At 38.2% G+C, this 23,203-nt stretch overlaps 1 protein-coding gene across 1 annotated transcript in view; it reads left to right on the top strand.

Annotated features, from left to right (window-relative positions):
* The window catches only part of LOC150076073 (protein gooseberry-like), a 181,453-nt gene that overhangs the window by 43,154 nt on the left and 115,096 nt on the right, over positions 1–23,203 (top strand). Inside the window, exons 2-3 of the mRNA XM_090388153.1 lie at positions 1,698–1,870; positions 13,160–13,490. Coding sequence (XP_090244279.1) covers positions 1,698–1,870; positions 13,160–13,490 — 504 coding nt within the window. The remainder of the gene's footprint in view (positions 1–1,697; positions 1,871–13,159; positions 13,491–23,203) is intronic.

Here is a 23,203-nt window from a genome sequence, read left to right as displayed (position 1 = left end):
ATAATTAATTATACTGGATGTAATGCAAAGTCTCATTGATTTACAAATATAGTTCGCATTATAGCTCGTGCTGAATTATATTTAAGAAAATAAACCAAAACAACTCAAAATAGGAATAAAAAGGAGCAGCATAAATCCTGTATCCAGATCGCCAAACGCGATTCATATGAATGTAAACCAATAATATTGTATATACGTAATTATATCAGGTTTGCGCGTTTGTAAATTCCCTTAATTTGACATTAAAATAAAATCGATCATATGTTATACTGAATGCACCTTTCTTCGAGTTCTGTAATGAAAAGGAAATAAAAATGTGTTATGACATTTAATTGATGTTTTATCAATTTTATGCCAAAAAAGGATCCGTCATCAAAGTACCATAAACCCAAAATATGTCTTAAATTGGATACAAATATAAGAAAGCAATGTGGAAAGATCGCTGCCATGAGGCAGGCCAATGGACGTGAACCTCTGAAAACTTGAACTATCAAATGCAAAACAAAGAATTCCATCATACCCATTTGGAATATAAATGGCTTCCCTAGCCGTAAGGCTTGAACGGAATAAGTAAATCTACAGATATGAAATATAAACGGCTGCCATAGGAGAGTGGTTACTAGAGAGGGGCCAGAAACCCCCACTTGAGTGGACGCAGTTCAAGCCCACTAAATGATGTGGGCTTGATATAATAAAGAATCTTATTATTATTATTATTAAATACGGTGATGCAGGGCCGTATTAAGGATGATATAGGCCAAAAGGTGTACGAATAAAATATAAACACTTAGCAAGTTTAAGTATGCTTTTATATTACGCGTTTTTTTTTTTTTTTGGTTTATTATTATTATTAAGAATTTTTATCACAACTTTAGAAAATATTTACACTGAAAATGAGGCCCCTCTTTGGGTGAGACCCCCGGCCACGGTCGGTTTGGCCGTAGCATTAACGCGGCCCTGCGATGATGTTCTTATATATATTCTATCTTGTGAGCCCATCTGATCTTATATTATGGTCTTTCCAGAGTATAAACAGAAAATTTTATGAGAACTCATAATCGAAAGATACTTCTGTTGTGTGTGTGTGTGTGTGTGTTTGTGTGTGTGTGAGAGAGAGAGAGAGAGAGAGAGAGAGAGAGAGAGAGAGAGAGAGAGAGAGAGAGAGAGAGAGAGAGAAAGAAATTCCATCAGAATTTCTGATGGAATTCAGGGTCCAGTAAGACACGAAACAACTGTAGTAGTGGCGCGCCTCGAGTTTTTAAATAATAATAAATCTTTTGTTTATATTTCGGGATAATCCACATTGGTTAAAGAATAACGGATTTGCTTCTTGGTGATGTGAATCGATTAAAAACGATATTAGCAATTTTAAAATTGCTAATATCGTTTTTAATCATGACAAGTGGTCATGATTTTGTATCTAAAGTCAACAAAAAAGCCAAAGCCTAGCACTTACATTTTATCGCTGTCATTGGAGATAACGTAGGGCATTTATGAGACCACAAGACAGAAAATATAAAGCAGTGAAGCATCTTTTATCAAGCAAAATATGTATACAGAAAACAGTTTTATTAATCTTAATTGTTTAAAAAAAAAAGTAGTAGAATTAAATAAGTAATCTTTTTCTTTTATAATCACATATTTTAAAAACAAAATCCACTAATTTTTTTTTTTTTTTTTCTTGTATTTCTTCGCAGGCCAGGGAAGGGTGAATCAACTTGGTGGTGTGTTCATCAATGGTCGCCCCCTCCCCAATCACATTCGTCTGAAAATCGTAGAGATGGCCGCTGCGGGGGTCCGACCATGCGTCATTAGCCGACAGCTACGGGTGTCTCATGGTTGCGTGTCCAAGATACTAAACAGATATCAGGTGAGTGAGGGTTCTCTCCTTTTTGATAGCAGTAGCTTTTTTTTTTCTCTTAATAAAAAAAAAACCTTATACAAGTATGACCAGATTTATTATACCTTTCTGAGATGTTTAATTCACCGTAGTAATCGGAAGCAAGAAAATTACTGTGATCAGTCGAGATGCAAACTATAATTCACCCGCCGATTTTGCCCACCACTCCCCAAGTGTTTGGCTCTGTGGCACGGGCTGCAGCTGTCTTTCAAGGCCTTCCATGTGTCATCACTAGTTAATATGTAGCTGATTCGCTCCCTATAAATTTCCAATCTCACACCAAGCAAAAGGCTGTTTGTCTCAATTACACTTGGATCACTTCCAAGCCTCCATTTATCATTTTAATAATGGACCTCAGTACACGAAGTTTCACACGTGTAGCTGTTTGGCTCTTAAAAATAATTCGTGAAACGTTGTAGCGCTTAAAATTTTAAGTGCGCTATGGAGTACCAAACAGAAATTAGCTATAAATATTTCTCTGGGGGTGTCATTTTCTAAATTAAAATTCTCTCCCGCTGTATTTTTTACGGTGCTAATTGGGAAGAATGAGTTGCAACTGACTGAGAAAAGCATAGCACAGGAAAGAATTAATGTGATACTATTAAAGGAATGGTACTAATTAAACAACGTGAGCTGCTATACACCGAATACTATTCTTTACAAAGGGATACAGCTTACTATTAAAAAGCTAAAACTCCTACACAATACAACTATTCACAATTAGCGACGTTTCAAATTCAATGTGTCGAACCCCATCATTGGGTCTCATCGAGAAACAATAACTGGGAGAACAATGTGTAAAGGGGAGAGTTCTCATCTCCGCACGTATTATTCTGGCTTGCGTTTGCTCGCCATCAGGCCCAATCGTGCAATCGAAACATGCAATCCAGAAAAAGCGTCTCCATTTGTTAAATGGAGACGCTTATTAGGTGAGATTTTTAGCTTACTAATGGTAAGCTGCAACCCTTTGTACATAACGAATTCACTTTATAACAATCTACGTAATTTAATTAATGTCGTTCTTACTTTACATTAATTCTTTATTAACAGCAACATAATGCGCCTTTACAAACATAGTACAAGAAAATTTCGATAGTTTGGGGGAGAGGATCAGCGTTATCATTTCTGACCAAACTTCTTAAAATTCTAGTTGAAAGGACTGGAATTTAACAAATTTTGCAATGCTTTTCCCGATTTGAGGGCACAAAAATTTTTTCGGAAATTTCGAATTTTCCGAATTTCACTAGGGTCCAGAATTGTGCATCTGGGCCCACAAATACAAAAAGAGATTCACCTGATAACGCGGTCTTTTTTTTTTTTTTTTTTTTTATGGGGCCCCAGAGCCGGAACAAAGTATTTTTGCACCCAGCAAAATATTAAATATACATTAATTTTCCCCTCCTCCTTATAGAATGCCTCTAGCTGTATTTTTCTGTGGATTGTTATGCCTGTGACCTGTATCCACTAAATCACAAAATCATAGACCAGCCACTACCAATTACCATGCCATTAACAAAATTTTACATTCATATCTGAATTAGCCAAATAGGAGCATGAAAAACGAAACTGGCAAAAGTAATAATGCATAACGCTAACAGTTAACTCTGAACGAATCAGAATATCGACACATTAAACTCAGAATGGCTCGAAACGCCGAACACATCACCACATTCGAAATGCCAACGACTCAAAATTATGAAAGTATCTATGACTTAAAGGAAATTAAAAACTGTTACACCACGTGATAGTTTTAAATGTTTATATAAGTGAATCACATCAGTTTACACTTAATACTTTGGCAACGTTTCGAGGTTAAAGTGAACCCCGTCATCAGTCCTATAGGGGAAGTGAAAACATGAAAGAAATCAAATTAGTGATTTCTTTTATGTTTTTACATGCAATCACACACTTTCAATACAAAAGATTTCCACAAGAAATTCCGATAGTCTATAACAGGTTAAAACGACATTAAGCTGATCGGTCCAAAGCGATCTTTTAGATTGCCTCAACTTATGGATAGATCCTGTGATGTGTTATCCTATGGTACATCTTTGTTACATAAACTTGAGCTCAGAGATGGGGCCCGAAAGGAAGAGAGAAAAATGAGAAAGTTTGAGAGCAGGCTGGTGATGACACGCCACTGCATAAATCACTTGTAGGAATCCGGAGGACCTTCCATCCCCCATATTCTGCTACTATGTGCCTGGGAAACATGAATACCTGGACGTATAACCAATTGAATATTATCTTTACTGTGTCTGTTAATTACATCAATACCATGAAAGAGTCATGGCAAGAAACTTGAATAAATTTATTATAGTACTATGGCACAGTTATCTTCTGGGCATGACAACCATAATTACCATTTTGAATGCATTAAATAGTTCTCTTAAAACGTCTAAGGTACTCTGGTAACAGCTGCAGCTGTATGTTGTAGCGCTGGGGGGGGGGATGAGTAGTAGGTACAATGAATCTGCAGCGATTAGGAATGAGCGAAAAGAAAAGATGGATGATCAGTGTGAAATGACTTTTTAGCTTAAGTCGATTCTGGATGTCTCACAGACAGTCGTAAAAGTAAACATCAAAACTACAACAATGTCAACGTCTACTGAGCAGATCACTGTTATTTTCACCCACGTCAACATTGCACAATACAGTCTGATAGTTACCAAAGATTATAGGTATAACGGAGTGAAGGGAACAGAAAACCACAAAAATCTTGACCCTTCTTAGAAAACAACTAATAGAAACATTCAAATATGATTTGTCTGGTCCTGCTATTACGTTACAATCACATAACTGAACTCAATTAAGGATTTATTATTATTAAATTATTTATTGCATTTTTCTGTCTGCACATAAACTGTGCAGAAGAAAGCATAGCAGTAGTACCCATCACAGTCCGAATAAGGCGACAAGGGATAAAATATTTATAAAATCCCCGAATAAATTAAAGAAATGCAAAAAAAGTAAAATAAAAATTAAGAAGGGAGAGAAATTTAAAAAGCAAAACTGATCGAGAGAACTACCAATTCATGCGCTATTTAAATACGATTAAATACTAGCTATTTAACCACGATTGTTAACAGCATCACGTTTCTAAACTACTGCCATCTCCTGAATCGCATGCACTACTCCTCTCGATAATCAGAATATCTAAGCGATCGTTATTTCAAACTGTAGCAGAAAACAGTTACGAACAATTATGGTACATGCGTACACGTCACCATCCTGATAGTCTTCGTGTGCTTGTATAAAAAGTACTGCTTGGAACTCACAAAAGCCCAATTACATACACAAATTTATTATTACTGTTATTTTATTCCTCCCTGATGGGGATTGCATCCAGTGACGGGTACTGGTACCAAGTGCACAGTGTGGATGTTATGTCTGGTGTTACTGTTGGTCGAGGAACTCTCTGCTATCCTACAGGTGTTCGGAATTGCGACTTTATGGAGTTCCTTGTATGTGTTCTCTGGGAGGCCTAGTGATGCTAGGCTGTTATGTAGGGTCATGCGCACCACACCGGTGGTTGACACGGTGATTGGGATGGTCGTTATTTTTTGCATATGCCACATCTCTTTGTTCTCCTGTATTAGGTCCGTGTACTTCATGATCTTTTCCTCGTGTGTTTTTGGGAGATTGCCAGTGTTGGGCACCGCTATGACAATCAGATAGGTGGCCTTTTCCTTCTTGTCAAAAGTTATGTCCGGGCTGTTCTGGGGGAGTGTCTTGTCCGTTATTATGGTGCGATCCCATTACAGTTTGTGAGTTGGGGACTCTAGAACAATGTCTGCATTTGATGACTTAATCAGTACTTTAAATTCAACAAATTTATTTATAATGCTCCTAGCATTAGTGTACATGCACGTGTTCTTACTCTTAGTTGCCCTAACAAATGATGCAGGCTCGGTAGTTAGAACCCAAGGAGGTCCAGGCCAGCCTGCCTGAGAAATATCAGGAGAGACTGACTATCCTGCTAAAAACAAAGCTGAATGGAAGGAAAATGGCCAGCGCCATAAACATCTACGCAGTTCCAGTACTAACATACTCCTTTGGGATCATAGATTGGGCCAACACCTAGCTGGAGGAGATTATGAGGTCGACCGGGATAATTATGAGTAAGAGCCACCAACACCATCCGAAGTCGGCCACTGAGAGACTGGCCATAGCCCGGAAAGGTGGGAAGTTTTGAGAGATCGCACTGAACAACAGAAGACGACGATTAAGAAATTAAGAACCTGAGAGATTACTCCCAGAAAAACAGAGCCGCTCTACCAACAATAAGGAAGGAAGGAAGACAAACGGCACACACTACTCAACCTGAAGAAGGAGTTATTTTGTTAGAGTTATGATTATGGAGGATTCACACAGACAAAAAAAAGACAGAAAGATGTACGAAGGCACTCCATGGCAAACACTACAATGACCTCCATCAAGACTACATAGAGAAGATGTTTCCAATGCATGGCTCACAAGCGGGCGGCTCATCCCCAAGACCAAAATATTCATGGTTGCCATCAAAAACCAGGAAATACATCGCCAAGAACCCCGTGTTGTTGGTTGGTTGCGTAAGTGTTTTAACGAGCATCGGCAACTAAGGCCATGTTGCTCCGTGTATATTGTCTGTGAATTTCGTGTGTTCTGAGGTCGATTTTCTGTTTGCCGAGCGAAAAACTCGAGTTTCCGGGAGAAGAAACCATGCTGTCCTCGCCTCAGATCGATTAACTCAGGCACGTTGTGAAAAAGGCCCAAAAAAATTCCTCCCGCCATCGACGGAATTCGAACTCAGTTCTTTTCCTCCACACGGTGTGAGGAGTACAGCGATCCTACCACTTGTGCACCCCACGAAGGCACAAGGACCCTGGAGTAATAAATAAAAATAAATTTTCTGTTTATACTCCGAGACGACAAAACGGTCAGAGGAGTTCACAAGATAGATATTTCAGCAGTCACGGGCTTGAACCCCGGTCACTCAAAGCACGTGTACTTATGCGCCCGCGCGCTTGACCACTAGGCTACGGAGTAACAGATGGTACTTGTCGACGATGCTATCTGGCCCCAGAAACAAAATTATTTTATCGACCAGCACATCACTACGGGATGCAGGGTGATCACCCAGACGGAGTACACTCATAGACACGACCAGGTCGCCAATACATCAGAAGCTAGCGCAAAACTGCCAGTTCATCTCAGAAGGCGTATACCGTATTACAAGTACGAACCCTAGGCCGTACTAGGTATCTCTAGTAACTATACTAGGGCTGCTCCATAATAACCTCCATAATAACTGACAAGACGATCTCCCACAATAGACCAGACATAACCTTCATGGACAAGAAGGAAATTGCTGCCTAGTTAATTGACACAGTGGTGGCCAACACCAGCAACCTCCAGACAAACTACAAAGAAAAGATCAGGAAGTACACGGACCTTAAGACATGAGGTCAAAGAAATGTGGCCTGTGGAACAAGTAATGACCATCCCGATAACCGTGTCAACCACCGGCATGGTGCCAAAAAGCCGCCATAAGAACCTAACAGCAATGGGCCTCCCGGAAAGCTAGCAGCTAGAGTTCCTCGACCAAAAGTAATAATAATAATAGTAACCGGATACAACCAACCATTCCATGCACCACTACCACTACTCAGTACCATTATCCGTTACGGAGCGAATAAAATCCTATAAGGAATTACTGTCAATAATAATAATAATAATAATATTTAACGCACATATTGAATAATTACACTGTAAGATTGGGGACTATACGTAAATGATCTCTCACCAGATCATTTACAGTCCACAACTGAGATTTTCTCTGGTTAAAATTATTCAATACCATCGATTTATCCGATCTCTCACCAGATCATTTATAGTCCACAACTGAGATTTTCTCTGGTTAAAATTATTCAATACCATCGATTTATCCAATATCAATTTTAAGTCTGAATAATTCTATCAAGAATTTCTGGTGTGGAAGGAATAGGCATATTGGATCTATCAACTAAACGATGAGTAGCCACTTTGTTAGGTACACCCACCTAACAGCGAGAACGATCCCTTTTACGCACGGGAACGGCCTGATTTGGTAGTGGCGTGAACTCAAGGAAGTGTCGAAAGTGTGCCACAGATATTGGCTCAATTCTTTCTCACAGTTATGGCAAAATTGGATGGTTACGTATCTCCACTTTGAAGCTGCGCGTGTAGCACAGTGGTATCGCCACCGCCTCACCACACTGAGTGGAAAAGGTCCGGGTTCGAGTCCCGTCGATGACGCAAGGAACTATAATGGGTTTTTTTTTTTTTACTCCGTGGCTGAGTTAGTGTCTCGGGCATAGATAGCAATGTCCCCCCCCCCCAGAAACTGGGGGTTTTTTCGTCCAGCAAAACAGGCAAATCGACCAGAGAACACACGCAATTTACAGACACAAATACGAGTTTATGTAATCAATTACGGATAACTTTAATATAATAATAATAAATCTCCACTTTGACGAGTTCACGCACGTTCCACAGGCTCAACTGTATTCGCTCTTCATATTCCTGGAATTAGTTCTGTTCGCTGAAGAACCTGTTCGGTGATGGATACATTGCAGCCATGCAGGGATGCGCCTGGTCGGAAACAATTTCCTGATAACTTATGACATACAAATGTTTTATTTATTTATGACATCAAGTGAAAGTATACGTCTCTCAGAGACTGCAGGATATGCCACCGGATGAGTACCTTAGAAATATAAGTACAGTGAGAGGGCGAGTACAGAAGTGATAACAAATTTAGTAATAACAATAATACTCTGCAGTATCACTTACACAATGATAACTTAATGGATAGAATGAAAAAATAAAAATACAATGCCCTCATAGCTATATGAGGGCACTGTAACTTCAGCAATGCCCCAGCAGATCCTTAAGGATCACTTGTGCGAATTTAGAGCATACCACTTGTTCGTTGTCCTTAGTCCAAGATGAGCGTCCGAAGTTTACTTATCTATGAGATGAGCTTGATGGAGATTTCTGTAGGAACTTCAAATAGGTTCCAGCTAGGAAGGATGGTGAGTCGTAAGAATCTGTGTGGGGTAGAAGACCGATTAAGTATTTCCACAATGGAGGGTGTCTCTATGTCTCCATCTTTGTGACGGGCTACGCAGGAGTGAAGGAGTTTGTATTCATGCGTAGAATTTTCGGGGGGGGGGGGGTTCCATCCGATAGCGGATACTTTTTGAAATGAACGGCATTTCTAAGGAGTGGTTTAGCCAACGGAGGATCCAATATTTGACCCTAAGGAGGCACTTATGTTTAGTGGGGAAAGAAGCCGATATCACAGAACCAAATGTTATTCCACTGATATCAAGAGGGCTCAATTTGAACCACAAAAACACTCCTCTTCTTACATTATTACACTAAAATCATCAGTCTGCACTGTTGACACCTGATTGGTTGGTTGATTTGGATTTTATTGGCGCATTAGCAACTAAGGCTATAATGCGCCCTTGCCGACCGGGCTAGCCAGGTAGGTAAAGTGCCTGCCTGGCAACCCAAAGGTCGCGGGTTCGATTCCCGCCTCGGGCTGGATATCACGATGGTGCCGAACCAACCGGTTGGTTGGATATCCCGGCCACGATACACGAAGGAAGCAAGAAAAAACTGGTTCCTTCGTGTATTGATCACATCATACGAAATAAATAAATAAATGCGCCTTTGACACCTGATAGTACGGGTCCACGGATTCTTCAGACCAGGAAAAGTTTTTCTAATCTTCCACTGCAATGGTGTTTTTTTTTTTTTTTTTGTTTTTTTTCTCCTGACAGGAGTGGAGCAGACCTGAGTTCGAATACCGTCAGTGACGTGAAGAATTTTTACAGAGCTTTTTCACACACGGCTGGTTACTCGGTTTTAGGCGAGGGTAGCATGGTTTTTCTCCAGAAACTCGGGTTTATGGACCACAGAACACACGTAATTTCCAGACGTATTATATACGGCGTAATATGGCCTAAGTTGCTGATTGGTCTAAAAAAAAAAAAAAAAGAGTGGAACCAAGTTCAGTACTTGGCTGCGATAACCCATCCGTGACAACGTACAATGAGTTATGTAGCCTGAAATTCCTTTTTGGACATCGCTATTGTACTGGGTTGTTATTTTATTGACTGTAGCTCCCCTGTTTCCCTACACAAGTCTTGTGAGCCTCCGTTGGCCTCTCGCATCAACGAGCTGTTTCCGTCCAGAGAATCGCCTTTGGCTGGATGTGGTTATTGAACTAATCTTGAAACACCGAGATATCCATACCGAGGCGTCTGTCGCTGATTACCATGCCACATTCAAAGCCACTTCAATCTTTCGTCTTGCACTGAATTGCACATCAGCATCCCTACATATTCTCTCACCTGCTTTATGTTGCATGGTAAGAACAAGTAATGCCACTAACTGAAGGGGCTTTCCATTTCATGAAAAGGGATGAAGTGTTAGGGTGTATGTGACTGAGCAAATTTATCTAGATAAAAAAAAGAGAGAGAGAGAGACAGATAAGGAAGGTGTTCCACAGAACAGAAAGAATAAATCAAGAAAAGGCAAAAAAAGTTAATTCGATTAATTTGGAGTTTAATTACGAATTGATGTTGGCTAAGTGATGCATGTATCCGGACTCCTTTTGGAAAAAGAAATGGAATAAAAAACTAGAACAAAATTCTGAACAAAATTCAGAACATTTTCCCACAAAATATCTGTTAAAAAGGAGAAAAAAAAATCATGCAGTAGAATGTTATACTCTGCATGATGGGGAGCGGAGGAATCTTTTAGAGAGGTTTTGGGACACTATCACGGATGTGAAAACAATATTCTGCTAGGAGTTTGTGATTTTCTCTTAGCAGCCGTTCAAATAAAAAGCAACGCCGAGAGCGAACGAGAACGCCCAGTTTATCGATGCAAAGGAAGCACCATTTGTGATATGCTTATATCAAGAAAAAATAAATCAGCTATTCCCAGTAAAGATAAGTGATCTTATCCAGAAATGAGTGCTGTTCAAGATGAGCAAGAGAGTAGCAGACTATTTTAATGCAAGAGAACTGGATTTTATTGGGATTGAAGCTAACAATTTTATTCTTCCACTACTGTGAAGAGCAGGGTTTGTCAAACTGGAAAGTGTTATATAGTGCACTATGGTGAAAAGTAAGAAATTATAAAATGTCAGCAAAAACTACAGATAGGATTTATAGTGAAAGTCCATTGATATATTGAGGGTTTAGTGTCAAACAAGGTTAACTACAAAATCATTTTGTAGTAAACGTTTTTGTAATTAACCAGGAAAAAGTCATTTAACATTTTCTTGGTGTACTGGAAATGTGCTTATAGCCCAGTCTAACTTGTAAACCACTGAAGAAATACATTTCTATGACGTGATATGCATTTTGTTATTTGCATAAGATTAAACTAAAGTCGTATAGAGACAAAAATACAATTTTGTAGTTAGTGTTGTTTGACACTAAGCCATCGATATAGAAGAAAAATAGCGGGTAAACAAGCAGAACCTTGGGAAACTCCAGCATTAGTTGAGATGTAAGAACACAATGGCCATCTTGCATAATTTACGATGAGTAATAAGAGAAGAAATTGGCTATCCAACTGCAAAAATCGTAATCTACACCAAAAGATGGAAGCATACTTGGAAGGCCTTTAAGCCAAACAATCAAAAAATTTAGAAATGTGGAGAACACATGCCTAAATATTTTCAAACTTTTCCATGGAATTTACGCAGATGAGTAACGTCAGTCAACATGTCACTAGTGGATCTTTACTGACGGAATCTATAGTGATGATCATTAGTCAAGTGGAAAGTTTGGCGCTTGCCCCACTTCTCCATTATTTGAAAAGCGTTGTAAGTGCAATGGGACAATAACTGCAAGGAAGGGATTTGTCACACTTTTTAGGACTGGGTGGATGTGAGTAAATTTTCATGCGAAAAAAAAAAAAAAAAACACCAGTGAAATAACAGAATGTAAAATGGCAACACAAAATCAAATAAAATACTCCCATTTTAAAAATTAAGCACTTCATGCTCGTTGTCTATAGTTACTTTAAAATTTGTCACTCGTGTTCCATTTAATCATATTGGCAGAAGACCTGGTCATTATAGTTAAATGAAAAATTCCCGAGTCATTTTTTACATCAGTCATATCCTAAATTATGAAACTTCCGAAACAACAGCAACGAAATTCAACGACAATACAAAAAAAAAAAAAAAAAATCCCGAGGAAAATTTTAATGATTAATTATCGCAATAGTTATGTGAACAGAATGAAGAAATTTTGTGTAACCAGGTGTGAGACCATTCATGTTATGAATGCGGTCAGTCGACAAGTTTAAATTGCCTCGAATCACAAACTTATTACAAATTTGAACTGAAATTTTAACTGGTTTTTCTTTCATAAGAGTAACTAATGAAAGTGGCATCCAAAGTGGGAAATGCAAGCACTTAAAAAAAAAAAAAAAAATCCAGTGAAGAAAATTACATATGTGAGCAGTGATATTATTCTAATTGAAATTAAGAAAACAAAAATCGATCATATTGGGCGTAAAAGCTAAAAGAGGTAAAGTTGTCGTGTGCAAGGGTACAAAAGTGTACCCGCTTTGAGTGGCTGCTGTTCAAGCTGCGTGACTACTAAATATGACAGAATATTCTTGCATTTCTATCTTGCGAATTCCCCTGATCTTATTTGGTCCCGGATTATAAACAGCAAATTTATTTGTATCTTTTTTATTGCTCTTATGGATACGATAGCGTAACTGTAAGATAGCACGAATATAACGGAGATGATAAGATGGTGCAGGATAAAATACCATGTGTTAGTCTTGACAGTCTCTCTGTTTTTGAGCCAGTAATTAACTCATTCCCCACAACAGTTTAAGCACTCGATAGAAGTCAATAATTAATAGATAATACACACATTACGACGAGCACGGCAAGCGTGCTGGTTTCCCATTAATAACGTAAGCTGGTACAATCTTCTTTCCTTTCGTCGCAGGAGGATTACTTAAACAATGGCGTGATGCCTAAATTGCTGTGCATTGAATGAGTTTGTTTGGTTTTCTGTAATAGGTCTGCATGGCGGTTCAAATCGCTGAAATACGTCATTTTAGTAGAATCAAGTAAGTCGTGCTTTACTTAATTTTTTTTCAGTTGAAGTTTTCGCCCCCCTCCCTCCATCAAACAAGTTTCTTCAGTGACATGAGTAAAAACGTTTCCCCCTTTTTGGTTTTTTGTAGGAAACGGGGAGCATCAGGCCAGGAGTGATAGGTGGCAGCAAACCACGTGTGGCCACCCCGGAAGTAGAAAGAAGGATCGAAATGTACAAGAAAGAAAACACCGGCATCTTTAGTTGGGAAATCCGGGATCGTTTAATCAAAGAAGGGGTTTGCGACCGAAGTACAGCCCCGTCAGTCAGTTCTATTAGTCGACTACTGCGAGGTGGCCCAGTCAGTAAAGGGACTCAAGATGACGAGATTGTAGGTCAACGGAGGTCAGACAGCAGCGACGGTACGACCAAAGGGGGTCACAAGCACTCCATAGATGGCATCCTGGGAGAAAAGAAAGAAAGTAAGCATAGATATGTTTTGGTGAATTTTTTTTTAGTGAAACGATACTGTGTGGTGCTTTATGCATTTTTTTTTTTTTTTTTTGTTTGTTTGTTTGTTTTTTCCTTTGGGTAGCAAATATCGGGCTACAAACGTTCCAGTACAATGTTTGCCATTCGTTTAGCACACCATACTAGTGAGCAGACTGTCTCCACTCAATTCATTTCTAAAATCGTTTTAGAGAAGGAAGTAGATTTTGAGAGAGGATTGTCAATTTTTTGTTTTAAAAGGATGCCAAGGGTCTAAGCAGAGTTTCCCAAAGTGCGGGGTGCGCTCTCCTGAAGGCCTATTTTTGAGAGGGGGGGTGGAGATGTGCTGTTTTGTTTAACTTTTATTTGAGTTTTTGATATTAAATATATTGAAGTATATATATAAAAATAATAAAAATTTTACATAAATTTTGGGCCGCAAGGTATAAAAGATTGGGAACCTCTGGTCTAAGGGAAATGTTAATTGACTCCACTCGTATAGCTAAATTTATGTAAAATCTGTTTATTTGCCCTTGTTTTCAGGAGTGCGTGAAATTTGAAATACTTTAAGGGGCAGCAAGGTATAAAAGATTGGGAACCTCTGGTCTAAGGGAAATGTTAGTTGACTCCACTCGTATAGCTAAATTTATGTAAAATCCGTTTATTTGCCCTTGTTTTCAGGAGTGCGTGAAATTTGAAATACTTTAAGGGGCAGCAAGGTATAAAAGTTTAGGAACCTCTGGTCTAAGGGAAAATGTTTACTTGACTCTACTCATATAGGTGAGCATTATTACACGCGTATCATAAGCATTTCAATGTTTAATATTTAAATAATAAAGTAACAACTTATTTCATTATGAAGTAGCTAAATAAATCAGTGCTTTCCGATTTTTTTATCGAACCGCTTAAATAATAATAGTTTTTGCAGCGAGTCATTTTAAATAATTAATAAATTTTTAAAATAAAATTAATTAGCATATTGAATATATAGGAAACAAAGCTTGTGTAACACAGTATATAACACGTTTTACAATAAATTCTGAATGCTGATATTGAAAATCGTGAAATATAATGAAAATTTGAAACAAAAACTACTTTAACTAAAACTACTGAGATTTCTGAGCTTGTTTTTAAAGTTCGGATCGACAGAAAAGAGATATGGTCTTTACTCTCCCTGAACATCAAGCTTGTTGGAGCACTTTAGCTTTAAGACGCAAGATGAAAATACTTTCTCGCTAAAGTAGTTGAAAAGAGGATATGAAATTTAACTTCTTTTTCAAAAAACAGCACTCTTTCTTCAAACTCAAAGTTCATTACAAACTGTCTTAAACGAAGTTTTCAACCGACAATTATCTGAATTTAAAAGGAAAAGTTTTCCTTTTAAATCTTTCAATAAAGAAAGAAATTAAAATAATTTCTTTCTAAGAACTGTATAAAGCGGAAGGGAAACGATGATAATGTTAAGGCCATTACCAAATAGAACCTCTCAGAATTGTTTTGCAAACCTCTGGGGGAGTTTGCGAACCACCGTTTGGAAAATTGTGTTCTAAATGATTATGTCCAGACCCTGCCAATATGGCCTTAAGGTGATTAAAAGTTGATACATGTATAATCATGCGGATATTATATGATAATATAAAGTTAACTGTATATGTTTTAAGATAATGCTGTGCATATCAAGTTTTCAAAAGGTTACTAGAAAAAGGTTACTTCCAGAATAACCAAATCCGCCCATGCCACAGCAGATATTGGTGGATAATATTTTGCATTTTTCAGTTAGGGAATTAAATTCAGAGGTTTTTATTAAATAGACAGGATAACAGAGATGAAGAAAGAAAAAGAGGCATAGTAAAGAGGGAAAAAATAATAAAAAATACAGAAGAGAAGTCAGAAATGGTGGTACAACACAAAATTCCCGCTATTTGCCAGACAAAATAATCATATATAGGAAAACGAAAGTTCGTGGCTTTTGTGACGAAGTTAAAGCTCGTGCTCAATAGGATTATCCTGTCACCATAGGCAGCTCAATTCAGTGAAGGGATTAAGGGTAGACTTGTGGAGACTGGTAACAACCCCGCGTTGCGAGCTAATAGCCTGTACAACATGCTTAAACAACCCAGATCACATTTCACAGTTTACGTCTGTCACAGGGACTTTCATGGATGCGGCGGGACCGCCCTAAACAGACGATGCGCCGCCTGGAGAAGAACAGTGGTACGAAGCAAAAGAGCACATATACGGGGGGGGGGGGAGTTAGTGAGGGGTGGCACCAAATGGGAGTCTAAAGACTGTTTGGAAAACCAGCATTAAACCAACCGCAAGGGAACTTGTGGCTTCTTTTGTCATTGCACGTTTAGCCGTCCTGGAAGGGGATTACACATCGCGCGAGTTTGCTGAAGCCGTTTCTTGTTCGACGAACAAACTAGTACATGTCTTTTAAATCGACCACACAGGGAGCTATTGAGGGAAATTCCAAAAGGGAGGCGACTTTCGTAGCGTGATGTCTCAATATATGGAGGCGGACATGATCGCTCTACAAACCATGTCTCATCCCTTATGGAATTAAAGCTATTGGAACCCCATGCATCCGTACCTTTCGCTGCGGGCCACGTCCATTACGTCACGACCGACACACAAATTACAGGGTACAGTTGGCCAAATTGTATCATTGCGGGAAGTGATAATAGTTTTTACGCAGTCCCAACTTTGAGGCAGAATGGCCAACATTGGACTCCTTTTTTTTTTTTTTTTTTTTTTTTTTCCTTCTTACGTCGGGATAAGAAAACGAGGAACGTGCCTCGACGGTCAAAGAACCCCTTGTCGGAACATGCCTTACACGCGTCGTAATGATGACTTTATTTTGTTGAAAGAGCTCGCGGGGGTCATAACCCCAACAGCTATAGCCGCTCCTATTCGTCATGATTATTTTTAGTAGCCAAGGAATTCCTTCCTGTGAGGTTCCTAGGGATTTCCGAGTAACTGTGACAACATTAGGAGACTATTGGATCCAACATCCATTGGAGGTTGATGACTGAGAAAGGTTAATCTTCTGCAGGCCTCGTTCAGAATACTTCAAAATGAGCTGCTTATTAAGGCTGCTCAAGCTGAAAATAATTTACGTGGAATTTGAATTACTACAGCGTTTCTTCGATGTTTTTAGACAGCAACAGAAACGTGGTACGTACTATTCATATAATTCCAAAAAAATGCATTGGTTTTATTTCGCTTTAGCTAATAAACAAAAAACTTAATATGGTCTGGAAAATACTGCTCAGGTTACTAGTGTCTGTTAGTTGAAAAAAAAACTGCAGTATTTGAAAAAAATGCGGGAGATTCTGAGAGGTTATAAGACGGGATTAGTTCTTATATTGCATTTATAAGATGGTGTTTTCCATGTTATCTCAGGCAGTTGTATTTCAGCTATTTTTATTTCATCAGCTCGTTGCACCCTTAAAGAGTTTAAAACAATGCCTAAATTAAAGAAAATAATGGGGAAGCTAGGAAAGATGTAGGCCAACTTGAAAAGGGTATGATATATAATTCCCTAACAAGATTTTGATATGAGAGAAAGAGAGAGAAAGAGAGAGAGAGATGTAAATTATCCAAATAGTTCTATAGAACTGGCAGAGCTCTTTCAGTAGCATATGAGTTAAATTTTTTCTCAAGATAATTTGATCATTACACGAATAGAGTATTAAATTTCCAGATTAAATCATAAGTATGAATGATTTCAATTTGCTCAGAATGTGCGCCGAAACAACTCTTGTATTGGCTGTGAAAAATCGTATATCTGGCAGATCGCGTGTCATCTATGGCCATTCACTGTTGGTGAGATGAAAGCACCAATTCCGGGGGGAAAGAACGATGTAACTCTCGGCAAAGATTAACGTGGCCACGATGAGAAAAAAGCCCACAAGTTCCTTCCTTCGAATTACGAATTTATAATATACATATATATATATATATATATATATATATATATATATATATATATATATATATATATTATAATTTTTTTTTTTTAAATTCTAATGAGGGAATAATAGGGTGGAAAAAACGTTGTGGACAGATGTGTAAAAGATTTCCTGTGAACAGATCCGTCACAGGAGATTTTAAGTGTCGCTATAGCTACCACTTTTGTCGTATGATAATTTTATTTGAAAAGCTCGTATTCTATTAATCGTGAGTATTGATACGCAAGTTACTTTGTTTTTAATTTCAGTAATTACCAAACAGGTGCCTCCGTAGCCGGGTGGGCAGGAGCAGCAATGCGTAGTACACGCTTCTTGATTAGACCGGGGTTGGAGCCCGTGACCACTGGATGCGGAAAGGTCAGGGAATGACCACCGCATATCCCTGGAGCAATATGGCCTTAGTTGCTAATGCTCCAAATAACAAACAATTACCAAACACAGATTTATTCAGATTTTTTTTTATAAGATGTTGCTTATAACTAATAGTAAGATTGCACTGGACGTTAAAAGTCCCACATTTATTTATTTCCATCAACCCATACCTTTTTAAATCGAATTTAAATCTTTGTGTAAATAGTGACAGTTTGCTATAAAGCAAAACTGTCACGATATCGATTTTGTTGCAAAATATATTTTGTACACTTGTAATTGAGGAAAAAAATCACAGAAAAATGTGCAGACAAAACCAATGAATTTCTTCTAACAGAGAAAATTATTTATTTTCTCTGTTAAGCGCATAGGCTTGCAACTAGGGTTACTTCTGTTGCGAAATGTGTAATTCAGTTTCATTTAAACATTGATTTCTGCGATTTCTACATGTTTTGCTTCCTGAACATGTGGCCCTATGTACAGAACAAGTCTATGGAACGAGCCATATACAAAATACAGGAATGTAGTAAATAATCATAGAAATTAATGGAATAAATGTGTAATTTATTTTTTGGAGCTTATGTTTTCTGAAATAAGGCTGTAATAATCGTGCTTAAGCCCAAAAGTAAAAAAAAAAAAAAAAAACACTTCGTTCGCCCATTCCTTCTAATAATTTTCCTATACCTTTAAATAGACAAATACTTTGAAGGCAAATTTCCTCACCTCTATTCTGCAGTCCCTTTTTCATTTTAAAGTTATGCCCCCTTGCGTATCATCCGAGAAACTGTAAAGATGCATTTATTTTATTGAATCCATTTAAAGTCTTATACACTTCATTTGGGTCATCACTTTTTTTTTTTTTTTTTTTTTTATGAAAACCCCAAACACGAAAGGTATCAAAACCTATAGTACTTAGTACCGTGCATGAGTTGAGGGAGAAGTATGGGGGGGGATGTGTACCGGAAACTTTGCTCTAGAGACTAAACATGGGTTTCACCACTTCAAGCCTCCAATAAGCAAAGTGATGGTATTTCACCGGTTGATGAAAGTCATCTACCACCTCTTTAAACGTAGATACCTAGTTTCCCTGGACTTGGCGCATAATGGCCAAGCGCCAAGTCTAGGCGTTAGTTGCCCATGCGCCATAAATACCAAAGCCAAACCAAATCTAGTTTCCTAGCACCGCAGTCTTTTTGATAAGAATATCCTTTTGTACCTCCCCCCCCCACCCAACTATTCAGGTTCTTTTCTGCATCCTTTCTTACAGATCGTGCATATGGTTATCAGCCGTCTTGCAAAAGCCGGGTATGTCCATCTTTTTCTTCTCCCGTCCTCCATTCTAGCGTCATTTTAAAATTCGGTGATATGTCCGGCTTTTTTTTCCGAAATGTTATAGGGCGCCTACTTAAATCAGATTGAAAAGCAGATACAAAGGTATGAAAGTTCTTTCAATAATCACTTTTCACTTCGCAATTTTTATACAAGGTATACCAGCCATCGAGAATTTATTCTTAACGGATTGTAGACATGGATACTTAGAGTGGCTCCGCTGGTTGCCCGTCCACGTGACTTTTTATTATTATTTATTATTTTATTATTATTTATTTTTTATTATTTATTTATTTTATATTATTTATTTATTTAAAATTAATTTTATATATTTTTTTCGTTTTAAGGTTCATTATGGAGCGAAAGGCGCTCAGGCTATCCCCTATCATTAACATATATGCATCGTGCAAAATAATTATATACCATACATAGGTGCATACAAAATAAGCGAATTAGTATATCACGAAAAAGGAGATAATATACTGAATAGATATTAATGTGGCGATAGTCTTTAAGAATGGCAATTGCGTATAATAATCCACTGAATGAGTCACTTCATAACGTCAAAGTGATAATTGGTGCAATACAATGTGTCTTCGCAACGCTAAGAATAAAATTAATATGAGACAATTTTTAATTTTCTTTATTTCTACTACTTCATTAATAGTCTTTCCTCCTTCCCTCTGTTTTCGCGCAAAAATAAAGGAATCCCTACATAATTATTGATATTGAGTTACTCCTGCTTTAATAGTCTGTTTACAGTCATATAAGTTAGTGCATTAGCATCATTTCTATACACAATAAACCAACCGAAGTTCTGCAGGGGCATCATTCTATAACATCTCATATTGTGAATTCCTTCACAACGATTTGCCTATCTCATTATACTTCGAATAAGTAATGCTTCCCCAATAGAGAAGACTATTGTTACTTATTCTAAGTGGGCACCACCACCCAGACGACCGTTTCAAGGATATTTAGTCCCTCCTCTAGGTAGGTACTCCGGTGGTATAACAGCTGACTACCCAGTTGTGAATTTCACAATATAAGATGTTATGTAATGATGCAATGCACAACTTCGATTGGTTTACTGTGTATGGAAATGATGCCAATGCACAACTTCGATAGGTTTACTGTGTATGGAAATGATGCCAATGCGCAACTTCGGTTGGTTTACTGTGTATGGAAATGATGCTAATGCACTAACTTAAATGCCAGTCAGTGGAGCTACAACCCTATATGCAGCTAGTAGGCGAAATAAAATTTACTGCCCTAAATGATGAATACTGATAAACGTTAACCAATCAGAAAGCAATGTCAAAAAAAAAAAATTTTGGCGGCCCTGATAACAGTAAACTCTTCCTGCAGTCTGAGGGTTTTTAGCCCTAAATTAAATTTTCTGTTTATACTCCGGCACGACAACCAAGTCAGTAGAGTTTACAATAAATCGTCAATACAAATATTTATCGTATTTAGTAGTCACGGGCTTGAACCCCGGTCCACTCAAGGAACGCGTGCTATGCACTCTCGCTCCTGACCACTGGGCTACGGCAATCTTACACGTATTAGTCTGCTTACAATAATCGCGAAATGCCATGCTGTAACAGTGTACCTGAACGTTAAACGCAAAGGAAAACGAAGAATTTTTTAAAATGTATGCGATCCTCAGTACTTGTTCCGGCTCTGTCCGACATTATCGAGTGTAATGTTCTCCTTTTTAAACGTGAATATCTGGTAAAACGCTGCTTTAAATAATGGGATAATCACCTGTTTGTCACTACTGACAGAGTATTTGTATATCATTACTAAAGTTTGGTACTACCACCGAAACTCATGTAGTGGAGAGTTAAAAAACTTACTTATGTAATAATTCCAGAATAACATACCGAAATGGTATGTTATTCCGCGATTAATGCACTACCTTGCATTTATCAGCAAAATTCTGGCGCACACCCCACGTCCCCCCCCCCCCACAGGCCCTAGCCACTGAAATCTTAGGAAATTAGGTGGCAGAGCCTGCCAGAGTAAAAATTTCAAACTATTGGGTACTGTACTTGATTTTACTTTTACGTTTTGATCAGCCTCCACGAGGCCAAGTGTGGGCAACGTTGGGCTCCAGCAGGGATCTAGCGACTAAATGGCCAGAAGAACAACGATACATAACACTACACTTTTACAAAATCCATACACTTTTAAATCTCTGGCCTTTTACAGTGAACTATTACATCCACAACGAAAGCTACGGAGATGAGGGAATCTCCTGGTGCCGCTTGACATCAATATACTTTACGCTTTACACACACACTGGATTTTTAGTGTTTTTGTCTTCTGACTGAAAGAACTTGTTTTGTTTATCAGTAATTATTTGCTAGATTATATATTATTTGAGAATAACCTTATTATTCATTAAATCGATTACTTGCACATTTTGTGATCACGAAGGACAATTGTGTTATTTATTATTATTTTTTTTTTTTTCAACCGAAACAATAACGATGAAAACAAGCCCCATCAACTCAAGATTAATTAAAGAAAGAAACTTAAAATATAATAATAAAACAAAGAAAAGTTTGCCTGCCAAGACAAGAACGACCTACTGGAACGAACTAATTTTTGTTTCGACATCTCATCACAACGGGAAAAAAATGGCGATTAGAGACACCTGTTGAATTTAATATCTAATTTTGTCTGCTCGCTGAGGCTCGGTATCTTCTAGCCTCGAGACCTGACTATAAATCCATCGACTAAAAGCAGAAGAGGAAGAAGGGAAGATAAATCACTTATTAGATGGCTACAGTCACCAACAACGGGAGGTCATTAATGCATAAACTGTGGAAAATTCTACGATATTACTGTAGGTGATTTCTGGCAATTGGACTGCAGTGTGCTGAGTGTCCAAACACATAAACACGGTCACATTCTCGACAGCTGTCAGGTGTGATGGGAGGGAGGGACGGCAACGGGATAGGGCGGGTGACTTTTCCGCTGATGGAGCGCCTTGCTGTGCAAGACATTTCCTCAGAAGGTACATGGCCGCTCACGTTTTGCTTAGGGGAAGTTTTTGACCGCGCGCCAGCTGGCCTGTCGCTGATCTAGACACGTGCACCCAGTGCTCTTCTGTTCCCCCGAACACCCACCACCCACCCCACCTGCAAGCAGTATCCTTGCGGTGCTTTGAAGAGTATTAGAGTTAAGTTCGGTGTTTGCATTCCCGACCACAGTCATGGGACAACGTCCAGTAAGTCGCGCGTACTTGAATGTCGCCTGCCGGTGACCCCGACAGTTGAGTGGGGAGGGAAAAGACGGGATGCCTACTAAAAGTAATCGTGTTTGCGCATAAACTAAATGATGGTGGTAGGTAGTTTGTGGTGGTTTACCAGTCCTAGATCCGGAACCGGTACTGACATAGTTCGAAAGGTATTTTTCTTAGTAATAGGAAGGTGAAAGTATTATACACCTCGGAGATAATCAGTTTAGTAACCTAACTTATCCCAAAGTGCGCAATAAAAGATTATATCTTCTTTTATTAAAATACTAACCTAACTTACACCCCGTCCTTTTGTGAAATTTCCATGTTAATAAATGAACTTAATCCACCTTGTTGCTTTCTATGCAAATATATGACGTATAATTTAAGACAAACTGTATATCTACATAAGGCTGCATGATTCTACAGCTGTTCTGATTCTACAGTAGTCACAATGCTACTGTTCAATATGTAATTTCGGAGTTTCAATAATTGCATAAAATTTTTAAAATAATGCCACTAAGATGATAGGTGTCATGTCTTTTCCAGCAGTCAATAGATTGGTGCCTCTACATATAAATCTAATTAAATTCAACAAATAATTCTAAAAGGGAAATTAAAATATATTTTAGACCTGTAATCAATAAATATTACATTTAGGGCAATACATCATTTTATTATCGCATTTCAATATGGGGAGAAAAAACCATAAATCTCTTTTATATAGCACGAGTAAACAGAAAATTCATTTGTAATCAATTCCTAAACCTGCTTACAGGTAATAGTT

Source organism: Mastigoproctus giganteus, chromosome 13, assembly GCF_048544385.1.
Source record: "Mastigoproctus giganteus isolate SK-2022 chromosome 13, ASM4854438v1, whole genome shotgun sequence".
In the NCBI taxonomy this organism is placed as follows: Eukaryota; Metazoa; Arthropoda; class Arachnida; order Uropygi; family Thelyphonidae; genus Mastigoproctus; species Mastigoproctus giganteus.
The sequence above is the reverse complement of the archived record's forward strand: the minus strand, read 5'-3'. Positions and strand labels throughout refer to the sequence as shown.